This window comes from Orycteropus afer, unplaced genomic scaffold, assembly GCF_000298275.1.
Source record: "Orycteropus afer afer isolate SDZICR_OR568_19922 unplaced genomic scaffold, OryAfe1.0 scaffold00003, whole genome shotgun sequence".
Classification (NCBI taxonomy): Eukaryota; Metazoa; Chordata; class Mammalia; order Tubulidentata; family Orycteropodidae; genus Orycteropus; species Orycteropus afer.
Genome location: NW_006921590.1, coordinates 28,100,245 through 28,112,874, shown reverse-complemented (window position 1 = coordinate 28,112,874; position 12,630 = coordinate 28,100,245). Strand labels below are relative to the sequence as shown.

Here is a 12,630-nt window from a genome sequence, read left to right as displayed (position 1 = left end):
TGAACCACCAGCCTTCTGGTTAGCAGTCAAGTGCCTTAGGCACTACACTACCAGAGCTCCCAATATATCTGGACCTAAAAAAAAAAAAAAAAAAACAAACTCACTGCCATTGAGTCAGCCAACTCATAGCAACCCCTCCTTGGGCTTCCGAGGTGGTATCTCTACAGAAGTAGATTGCCCAGTCTTCCTTCTGAGGAGTGGTTGGTGGGTTTGAACCACTAGCCTTCTGGTTAGCAGTCAAATGCCTTAGGCACTAAGCTACCAGAGCTCCTATTTCCTGTGTTAACCTGTTATTTCAGAGGTTTGGGAAGGCTGAAGAGAGAGAAAAAAGGAACTAAGGTTTTGAGTATATTCAGTTTATGCCAAGTCTCATGCTAGATGGATCTTCTCTCTTTAGATTTTTCTAACAATCCCTATTTTGCAGATGAGGAAACTGAGGCTTGCACGGATCAAATAATACACAACTAAATGGCTCAGATGAAATTTAAACCCAGGTCTTGTATGATTACAAGGATAAAGATCTTTACCCTGCTGCACTGGATTGAGCAGAGATACCTTGGGGAATGCAGAGAGATACCAGTTGCCATCATGTTGATTCTGACTCATGGCTACCCCATGTGTATCAGAGTAGAACTGTGCTCCGTGGGGTTTTTAATGGCTAAATTTTTTAGAAATAGATCACCACACCTTTCTTCCAAGGCTCCTCTAGGTGGACTCTAACCTTTAGCCTTTCGGTTAGCAGTCAAGCGTTAACCATTTGTACCATCCAGGGACTCCACAGAGATAGAAAAGCAGATAAATAATATGGTCCCAACTAATGGAGGACTTTGAGAATAGGTTGATTTGTCTGCATTTGAATCTAAAAACAATAGAAAATCATAAATTAAGAAGGTTCTATGAGCAGTAAGAAAAGGTGTTAAAATGAAAAGTAGATCTCCCCCACTGCTTCTAGCCCTTTATTCACTTTTTTAGGAGTTTCTACTTTCTTGTGACCCCTTCCACAAATGCCTACTTAATTTGTATATTTCTGTGCACTCTTTTCTTCAACAGAATAGTTGCAAAAAAAAAAAAAAAAAAGACTAGAACATATGTCTCTTGTCCATGCTACTATTTTTATTTTTTCTTGATATAAAGCTAGGTAAGTAAAATGGAACTAGATAGAAAAGAAGCTAACATGAGTATTACTTACAGGCATTTGTCTTGAGCATTTTGGAATAAAAGCAAATTGCCTATCATTGGAATTTGTTTTAAATGTAGGATGTTGGATCTTATATTCCATTTTCAGCTCTTTCTGTTTTCTTATTTATGTATCTTTAGGTATCAACATGGACGAAGCAGTATCAGGCTGCAGCTCATCAGGACATCCCTGCCATGAACCAACTATCTGATTGGCTTGTGAAAAACTTGCCAGATAATGACAATGAAGAGAGTTTGATTCATGGAGATTTCAAACTGGATAACATAGTTTTCCACCCTAAAGAGGTATGTAAAATACACTGAGTAGGTACGATTTAAGGAGGCCCAGTGACGCAGTGAAGCTCTGGTAACATAGTGCCTAAGGCACTAGACTGCTAACCAGTTGGCTGCCGTTTCAAACCCACCAGCCACTCCTTGAAAGGAAGGTTGGGCAATCTACTTCTGTAGGGATACCGCCTCAGAAACCCAAGGAGGGGTCGCTGTGAGTTGAGTCCGACTCCACAGCAAGTAACAACAACAACAGCCAGTGATGCAGTTGTCCAGCACTTGGCTGCCAACTGGAAGGTCAGAGATTCAAATGCACCAGCCACTCAGCAGGACAAAGATGTAGCAGTCTGCATCTGTAAAGATTACCTTGGAAACCCTATGGGACAATTTTACCCTGCCCCATAGGGTCACTATCAGTTGGAATCAACTCAGTGGCAGTTGGTTTGGTTTAGGGTTTTGGTAGGTGTGATTTGGGACACAAGTGGATACTCCCCTAAAATACTAAAGGAGCCCACCCCATCTCCATTCTTGCCCTGCAGCTTGGACCTACCTTCACCACTAAAAACTTTAAGACATGAGTCCTGCACACTTTCTGGCATGGTAGCTGCCTACTTTTAAGGCTAGGTCTACTCCTGAATAAGGAGCCCTCATGGTGTAGTGGTTAAAGTGCTGGGCTGCTAACCAGAAGGTTGGTGATTCAAACCCATCAGCTGCTTCTGGGAGAAAAATGTGTCAGTCTGCTTCTATAAAGAGTTATAGTCTTGGAAATCCCATGCATTTCTGCTCTTGTCATATAAGGCCACTATGAGTCAGAATCTACATCAGTGGGCTTCATTTTTGGTTTTGGACTCCTAAGTCATATGTGATTTACTACTTAAAGCGACTTGGGAATTTTATATGCATATTGCTATTTTCTTGAAAGAAGTTTTTTATTGGCTGCTTAACATATTTAGCTTATCTCTGTTCTTACTCTTTCTTCTGTCTCATTTTCATTTCTTTGGCATCCCCCTACCTCCCATTTCATGAAGAACTTTTTGTTTATTACAAGCTTAAGAGAACAGAATTCCAACAAAAACCTCAATGGCTTCGCATAAAATTAATGTACCCTTGCTCTGTGTAAATGCATTCAGTGTAATCTTTATAAAGAGTACATGTAAATCAAAGCTATCACCCTCCACTGAGCACAGACAGTGAGGTCCATGATTGGAGGAGTATGGTGGGAATGAGGAAACCGCCTCAGCTCTGTTTTCATTAACTGATGCCTTTGGGCATGTCATTAGCACTTAGTATTCTTACATAATAAGAACAGATTCACTGAATCCTGCTTCTTAGCAAAGGATTTCATTAGTTTTCTCAAAATGTTAAGATGTTTTAGGGCAAGAAGAGTTGCTCTAAATTCATGTGCTAATTTTCAAGAATTTTGCTGTCAGTGCTAGGGCAAGATAGTGTCTCGTTGTTTTGATATGCATCTCTCTAATGGCTAATGTTGATACATTATTATTAACTAAAGTTTATAGTTTACATTAGTATTAACAAGCATTTTTTTTTTTAAGGAAACAACTGTAAAAGGCCTTTAGCTGCAATACTAATGTATTACATGTATCATTATTATTTAATGTTTTAAGATTATATAACAGTTAGTAAAAGGTCATCTAGTCTATTCATAGTAATCTAATAATTATTAGTTCAATCAAATTTAATCAATTTGTGCTCTTCTCTGTAAATATTATAGCTGTTTCTCCTCCATGGCAGCAACATGTGGTTGGTAGAGTTCAAGTTAACTAGCATTACTCATTACTTCCTATGTGCTCTCAATCATGGAGTCAAAAAGGAAAGACAGCTCATAATGAGCTTAAAATATAGATGTACAGCAAAGATACTAAGATAATGGTATAAAGCAACATACACTCAAATACTAAGCTATATCCTACAAGGTGGACTACAGAAGCAGTCAGAAAAAAGAGAGATACCCACTGTGGATGGACACCAGGAGGTTGGCGGTTCAAACCCACCAGCCACTCCTCAGAAGGAAGGTTAGGCAATCTACTTCTGTAGTGATACGGCCTCAGAAACCCAAGGAGAGGTTGCTATGAGTCGGGTCAGATTCAATGGCACGTAATGAGAACAACAGCAACCAATACTTTAAATTTTAATTTTACTTAATAGTTTATCTTTACCACCTCTTTTTTAAAATGTCACAAGTAACTAGGAAATTCGACTATGTAGGGGATGCTACAAATTAAGGAGCTCTGGTGGTGTAGTGGTTAAGGCATTTGGCTGCTAACCAGAAAGTCGGTGGTTCAAACCCACCAGCTGCTCCATGGAAGAAAGATGAAGCAGTCTGCTTTTGTAAAGATTTACAGCCTTGGAAACCCAGTGGGGGTCACTGTGAGTCAGAGTTGACTCGATGGTAGAGAGTTTGTTTTTTCAGTTTGCTACAAATTGGAAAATCAGCCCCTGATTATGGCAAGGTGAATATGTCTATTGTCTCTTGTATATATTTGTAGGGACATGGTTGAAAACCTTTTTTTTTCTTTGAAGTTAAGGATTATATCTTGCACTCATTTTTTCCCTTTCCCTTGCCCTAGACTGTTATATAATGTATATATATAGCATGTGCATATCCATAGTACATGCTCCATAAAGAAGCACCCGGTAGACTAGGACCTCCTTGAAAGCAGTGACTGCATCTTACTCATTGTATGCTCACTATAAAAGGGTACTTGGAAAATCAGAGGGGCTTACATGACTCTGAGTGAATCTATAGTGAAGAAATTGATTTTAGTGAATTTGTCACTAAATAACTATTTCCAGCTCATATGTTTATGTTTAATTTTCATTTCCTAGCAGTGTGACCTTAAAGCAAAGTACTTAACTCTTTGTCTGTGTTTAACTTTTTATTTTGAAATAATTATAGAGTAACAAGAATTTGTAAAAAATAATACAGAAAGGTCCTGTGTACCAATCACCCAAATTCTCCCAAAGGTAGCATCTATATAACTATAGTTCCAATCTTCAGAAAAATATTATGGTAAAAATAAATCTTTCACAACATGTACTAAAACTTAAGCCGTGGTTGTTGGGGATAGAATTATAGGAAACTTTAAAGTTGTACATTTAAGCAATGTTTAGGGTTTGAAGGGTTTGTTGTTGTTGTTGTTGTTGTTTTTACAACAAATATGTTTTATTTTCCTTGGGAGAAATCACAACCACCATTAAGCCAAAACCAAACCAAACTCACTGCCGTCAAGCCGGATACAACTCATAGCAACCACTCCAAGGAGGCTGGTGGGTTTGAACCACCAGCCTTCTGGTTAGCAGTCAAATGTCTTAGGCACCACACCACCAGAGCTCCTATAACCATTAAGAGAGAAAACAAAACCAGTTTTAAATGATAAGCCTTCCAGGAATATGTGGAGCTAGCTAGTAAACAACACTAAAGGGAATTGTAAAACAAAAGCATATTACTCTATTTCCCATCCTCAGTGGTTTTCCAGTTACTTATATGTAAAGTTTTTAAAGCATGTTTGAGCAAGAATTGCAGTCACACAACATGTTCACTGCAGTCTTTAAAAGAAATCCAATATTACACCTGGAAAATATTGTTGGTTTGTCCAGATATAAATATTAATCATCTGGTGAAGTATTGTTTAAGATTTTGGAGCTTAATGTAAAATCTGCATATTGCTGTATTTAACTTGAAAAGCAAATATTTAACTAGAAACAGATAGTTCCATAGATATTTTATCCACATTTATTAATTAGTTGTTGTTGTTATTGTTATGTGCTGTCGAGTTGGACCCGACTCATACAACCCCTCCTTGGGTTTCTGAGGCAGTATCACTACAGAAGTAGATTGTGCCATCTTCCTTCCAAGGAGTAGCCAGTGGGTTTGAACCGCCAGGCTTCTGGTTAGCAGTCAAGTGCCTTAGGCACTATGCTACCAGAGCTCCTTCATTAATTAGTGGTCAAATGTATTTAAGGTATCAGTGTATGTATATAGCTGTCCCCTGCCTTACAGGCATTTATGTATAGTGAAACCCGTGAGAGCCAGAACTTGATAGGACTGCCTTGTTTTTCTGGGTCTTGCAAGTTTTCTGCCTTTGATAGGCTACAGTATTACCACTTTTCTGTCACTTTTTAAATAAAAAATATTTGAGTTTTCCTTCTCTGACAGGTTTCTGTCTTAGACATGTTTCAGCTTTCACAGGTTTTACTGTATCAGTGTATGAAGAAAAAATGATTTATGTAAAACATTTTTACTTATAATTTTGTTTTTATTTTCCCTATTATCTCTATATAAGTGTAGTTGGAGAAAAGCATAGTTATAGGATTTGTTTTTTATAATTAGAAAAGAATGGGAATATTTTCCCCCAACCTTTTCATTTTAAGATTTTTTTTTTTTCATGCTTTTAATAGTAAAGCCTCGGTTTTTTTTAAAATTGTGATTTGGGTGAAAGTTTACAGAGCAAATTCACTTTCCATACAGCAGCTCACATATACTTTGTCTCATGACATTGACTGCAACTTCCCACAGTACAACAGCTTCCTTCCCACTTCCTGCCCATAGTTACCTCTTCCCTGTATCCTTACCTCCCATGCACTCCTGCCCCCGACAAGCTTGTCCCCCTGTGCATACACAGCCCTTCTATTCTCCCATGATTGATCTCTCCAAGGAGTGTATCTACCAAATGTAAATGTTCACCTCATATGCCTGTCTTTTGTTTGGCTGGAAGCCACAGGAGTGGGTTCAATTCCAGACCTGCAGGGCAGCTAGGGCCATAGTCTCAGTGGTTCCATCTAGAAATTGAAGCCTCTTGTTTTTGACCCTATCCTCTTTAACTTCCATTTCATTTTTTATACCTCCTCTGAGGTGCTGCAAGTTTGAATGCTCATACTTCAGAATCCATGAAAGAAAAACATCATAAAACCAGGTTAACTGGACCTGGGACATATTTATACTGTGTAATTTCATCTAGGCTATAATAAATTTTCATCTTTTAACAAAATCTGTGACATTTAAAAGATAAATGTTTTTTCAAATCTTTTTGATTCTTCTCAAATGCTCAAGTTGCTTTTCCTATCTAGGCTGTGACACTCAGCATGTGGCCATGCCTTTTACTGGACTCATTTTTGTCCTTTTAGTCATTTCCCACCACAGGATGCTTTCTGGGGATTACAGACCCCTTTAAGTTTTCTTGATATTGTTGAAGATGTTTCAGCCCTCTGCACAATGTCCCCTTCATGCATATTGATGGATAACATTTTCTTCATCTTCATTTGCAAGAAAAGTTGTCCCTCGTTAGCAGCTGGTGTGTTTTTAATCTATATACAATATAAACATTGTGACTAATCTTGCTTCCCACTCAAAATTTTTTTGGGGAAAGGGTATATTCCTGTTTGCCTAACCCCACCTAATCTTCTCACCTGTCTATGCATTTACCCTTAGCCTAGTGTTTGGTGCCCCTGCTAATGCAGTATTGTGCAGGTAATAGTACTTGCCTCTGTTGTCTATATCTTTTGTGCACATTTCTGTTCCCTCCCTTTCCCCATTGTCACCATGCTGGTCACAGACTCTTTCCATACTACCCGTCCCCTCACCCAAATCAAACACTTAATTTTGACTGGTAGAGAACTCAGCAAATTTTACTGCCCACACTAAAAACTATATATGGTCTATCACATTAAATTTTATGTAATATTCTTATTCTTAGCTTTATCTTTTCATGGAAAATTCTATCATTTTATTCTTCTCTGCTTTCTTCATCTGTAGTTTGTCCTGTTGGATTGCATGTTTTTTGTTTTGAAAAGGTAATCTCCATACACATTTGTTGTTGTTGTTACATGCCGTCGAGTCAGACCCGACTCATAGCGACCCCTCCTTGGATTTCCGAGGCAGTATCACTACGGAAGTAGATTGCCCAACCTTCCTTCTGAGGAGTGGCTGGTGGGTTTGAACCACCAACTTTCTGGTTAGCAGTCAAGTGCCTTAGGCACTACGCCACCAGAGCTCCCCCATACGTATTAATAAAATTCAATAACTGAAAAACTATAGATAGAAAATAAACTTTTCTGTGGAAGATAATCAGCAAACTAAATAGCTGTCAGTTGTGCCGAGGTTTCAGAGAAAACTGGCAGAAATCACTTCATTAGTAAGTTCTACAGCAGCAAGATGAGCTACTAAAATTGTTCATCTCAACCAACCACTATACGTTATGCTTGATCTTTTTATAAGACAGGAAAATAATAAACTAACACTCAGACCACCAAACCAAACCTACTGCCAACCCCACTGCCATAGAGTTGATTCTAACTCATAGTGCCCCTGTAGGACAGAATAGAATTGTCCCATAGGGTTTGAAGACTCTAAATCTCTACGGAAGCAGACTGCCTCATATTTCTCCCACGAAGCAGCTTGTGGGTTCCAGCCACCAACTTTCTGGTTAGCAGCTGAGTACTTACTTTAACCACTGCACCAGCAGGGATCCTTAACTCTGAGACAGGACTGTAATAAATATTGCTAACCTAATTTATACTGATTGATACAGTATGATGAACCATCAATTTTTTTCTCACTAGATATTTTATAGCTTTGTATAACTTTGTATAAGGTAATAGTACTTGCCTCTGTTGTCTATATCTTTGTATAACTATATACTACTCTGTATAACTTTGTATAACTACTTTGTATAAGCTTTGTATAACTACCTAAAGTGGAGGATCAACAAAAAGGGGAAGCCTTCAACAAGATGGATTGACACAGTGGCTACAACTATGGGCTCAGGTATAGCAGGATTGTGAGGCTGGCACAGGACTGGGCAGTGTTTTGTTCTGTTGTACACAGGGTTGCTATGAGTTGGAGCCAACTCGACAGCACCTAACAACAACAACAACATAACTACCTAAAAAATGTTTCAGAAATTTTGATATTTAACTCTAGAGAAGATTCCATATTTTCATTTTTTTAAAAAATAAACATTTATAGTATAAGGAGTCATATTATTTTCTTTGGGTATTAAGATCATAAATGACAAATAGAATGATGTAAGAGAAAACATCACTTTTTTTTTATAACTTAACACATCTAGCTAATACAGTGATTTACTGGTTAAAAGCATGTTCTTTTTTAATGGCGAAATCTACTCTTCTTATTTTCTATTTACTTTAAAATGATTGAGCTCATTTTTTCCCCCATACTCTTCCCTGACACAGTCATCATCACTACCTTCTTGTGTCTCCTTCCACAGATAATGTATTGTATGTATTTGGTAAACCTCCTCACTTCTTTTTTTGGATAAAGTGATATATGAATAAGTCAAATTAAAAAAAAAAAAGCTTTCAGAATACCAAGACCATTTGACAGTTGTTCTTTTTCTCTTCCTTCCTTTCCAAAGAAGCACTGTCCAATTTCTTTTTGGTCCCAGAAGTTGTCGTTGTTGTTGTTAGGTGCCATTTCGATTCATAGTGGCCTCACATCTACCCCACAGTAGAACTGCCCCATAGAGTTTTCTTGGCTGTAATCTTTACAGGACTAGATCACCAGGTCTTTCTCCTGCAGAGTGGTGGGTGGGTTCAAACTACCAAACTTTTGGTTAACAGTCAAGCCCTTAACCACTGCACCACTAGGGGTCCTTTGGTTAATTGATTGCAAAAATAAATAAGTGATTCCTGCCATTAAGGAGACAGTTACTTGAACAGATAATGTAATAATACAATATAATCACAACACTGAAATATCCTATGAAATCAAGTCATGGAGGAGAGAGTGATCAATTTTTCTTATATAAATAATAAAAAATATTTGTTTGCTTGCTATGTGCTGTATGTATACTTACTCATTGAATAAATATATATTGGCTATTGACTATGTTCCAGTTACTTGGTAGGAACTGGTAAACTAAACTGTAATATTTGTTATGTAGTTGGATTCTTCACCAGAGAAAATCTTAATTATATGGCATAGCATTAATTCTTGAAATAAAACTAATTAATTATGAGAATTTTTTTAATACTGCATTTACTCCCAGTTGAGAAGTTTCACTTGCTTTTGCCTCTGCTCATTAGCAGAGATATTAAGGTTGTATAAAGTAAAATACAGAAGAGTTGACAGCCACTAATAGAGCCAGAGAACTTGTCTGTACACAATCAGGACTAGTTAGACTCTCCTTTACCAAATAGCTAATTAAAGGCATCACTGTCGGTAAAGACTGAAGATGAGGCCTCATATTGGCTTCTGATGGGAAACATGATGTTAAATGTATTTTATTTCAGTTACTTCCTTATATTAGTTGGTGCAAACTTTAATATGTGAAAAACTTTTTATTTTTTATTACAGTCTCGAGTTGTAGCAGTACTGGATTGGGAGCTTTCAACCATTGGTCATCCCCTGTCAGACTTAGCTCATCTTTCCCTGTTCTACTTTTGGCCAAGGACAGTTCCAATGACAAATTATAGTTCTTATTTTCAAGAAAACATAGGTATAAAAATATAATGTCTAATTTCATACTAATATAAATTGTCTTTATTATTTATAATTTTAAAACTAGGATTATCTTACGATTTTAGGTAAATAACTTGCATTGATTTCCTGAAAATATTTCCAAATCACTTTATTTCTATTCATTTTTCTGAACTTAACATTCTACTTTTAATAATTTGTGACAAATTTGATCCTTTGTGTGTAATGTTCTAGGGGGCTCTGGTGGCGTAGTGCCTAAAGCATTTGACTGCCAACCAGAAGTTTGGCAGTTCAAACCCACCAGCCACTCCTCAGAAGGAAGGTTAGGCAATCTACTTCCATAGTGATACTGCCTTGGAAACCCAAGGTGGGGTTGCTATGAATTGGATCTGACTCAGTGGCATTGAGTTTGGTTTTGGTTTTTTTGATGTAATGTTCTCTTGAGAATCAAAATTTAAAATGTTCTGTGACATGGATTATATCTGTAATATTAGGACAATTTGAAATATTCACCATAACATTTTTTTTCATTTAAAGTTTTTATTATGTGTTTTGTTTTATTTTGTTTTTACCAGGGATACCATCAATGGAAGAACTGATTTCAATATATTGCCATCACAGGGGAATTCATTCTGTTCTTCCTAACTGGAACTTCTTTCTGGCTCTTTCATATTTTAAAATGGCTGGAATAGCACAGGTAACAAAGAGCTAAAAATCTTATTTGCTGATCTCAACATCAGACTCTATAGTCATTGATTGACCAGGGCTGATGAGGGAAGAGTTACTTTTGTATTTCCTGGAGCCTAGCACAGCACCTAGCATGGACAAGCATACCTCGTTTTACCACAAGCCACAGATACTGTGTTTTTCACAAATTGAAGATTTGTGGCAACTCTGTATTGAGCAAGTCTGTTGGCGCCATTTTTCCAACAACATGTGCTCACTTTGAGTGTCTGTGCCACATTTTGGTAATTCTCACAATATTTCATTTTTTTTCATAATGTCCTTGCATACTCAATACACTACAGTATAGTGTAAACATAACTCTTATATGCATTGGGAAACCAAAAAAATTGTATGACTCACTTTATTGAAATACTTGTTTTATCACAGTGATCTGTAGCCAAACCCGCAGTAGCTCAGAGATACACCTATACCAAAACTAAACCAAACCCACTGCTGTCAAGTCAATTACAACTCCTAGTGATGCTACACTACAGAGTAAAACTTCCTCATAGAGTTTCCAAGGCTATAAATCTTTCTGAAAGCAGATTGCCACATCTTTCTACCACTGAACGGCTGGTGGGTTTAAACTGCCAACCTTTCAGTTAGTAGCTGAGTGCTTAACCATATAAAAGCCTCTTAATATATGTTTTTGGTGAATGTAAAAGTAAAAATTTCCATTTTCCAATAGTGTCATATTTATGTGATTAATTTTAAGAGGAAATTGAGCATAAATTCCATTTTTAAAATTAGATTTTAATTTAAATAAATGCAGTCTTATACTAATCAAGTTTCTAGGTACTTTAAAGTCAAGGGGTTTATTTAATAAATTGGGATACTTCAAAAGTATCAGTGAAAAAAAAGCTAGGGTTTGGAGGAAGAAGAGGTAAATAAAAATTTTAGAAACAAAGACAAATAGGAAAGAAGGATTAAGGAAAATTATAGGTATTTTCCTGTTCTCAGAGTTCATCCTAGCCACAAGCAGCTAGAATGTCTTCTAAGATATATTTGTGTTACATCTTATTTCACATTCTAAGGGTTGAGCTTGTTGAACAAGCAAGAGTTTTTCAAAATAGGGTTTAAAATATCTTTAAATATCCATCAGTTTCCACAAATCAGATACCAAATAGGCATTGAAATCTAAATGACTTTTCATTTCAAATAGATGTTTGACATGGGTTATGACTGAAGTTAATATATACAATACATCATAAACTATACAGTAGTATATATACTATACAGTAGTATATATACTATATACATATCATAAACATTCCATTTCAACTGGCAATTTGAAATTTTGAAATTGGAAATGCTGGAAAACTGTTACAGTGTTTTATAGCATAAAGAATTAGTTATACTAAGAAGGTAAAGTAATAGAATTCAGTTATTTGTGTGTATGTTCAGGTTTTTTTTCGGGGGGGTTGTTGTATTATATTGGTGGTGCAAACATTTAAGGAACTCAGCTGCTAACTGAAATAGAGACACTTGGAAGAAAGGCCTGGTGATCTATTTCTGAAACATCTACCACTTAAAACCCTGTGGAGCACAGCTCTACTCTGACATATGAGAGGTCGCCCTGAGTGGGCATTGGCTCAACAGTCACTGTTTCGATTTGTTTTTTGTACTGTATTGGAAGCGTAGAATATGGAGAATTAAAAAAGAAAAAGTGGTTAGTATTCAACTAACACTGTTCAAGGGAGACAGTTTTACCTATTTTTAGAAGTTCCAAAAAATAGAGGAAAATATTCTTAGAAGCTATCTGATTGCCTTCTCTTTGGTTTTATAATATTTTTTTTTTTATCTTATTTTAGTTTCTTTACAAATTTTCCTCAGTTCAGAAGGGAGAGTAGTGATCTCTGTTGTTGTTGTTGTTATGTGACATTGAGCCGACTCATGACCCCTCCTTGGGTTTCCAAGGTGGTATCACTACGGATACCTAACCTTAGATTACCCAACCTTCCTTCCAAGGAGTGGCTGGTGGG

The 12,630-nt window shown here is 36.8% G+C and overlaps 1 protein-coding gene across 1 annotated transcript in view; it reads left to right on the top strand.

Annotated features, from left to right (window-relative positions):
- The window catches only part of ACAD11 (acyl-CoA dehydrogenase family member 11), a 140,610-nt gene that overhangs the window by 31,104 nt on the left and 96,876 nt on the right, over window positions 1–12,630 (top strand). Inside the window, exons 5-7 of the mRNA XM_007936963.2 lie at window positions 1,318–1,482; window positions 9,800–9,941; window positions 10,498–10,619. Coding sequence (XP_007935154.2) covers window positions 1,318–1,482; window positions 9,800–9,941; window positions 10,498–10,619 — 429 coding nt within the window. The remainder of the gene's footprint in view (window positions 1–1,317; window positions 1,483–9,799; window positions 9,942–10,497; window positions 10,620–12,630) is intronic.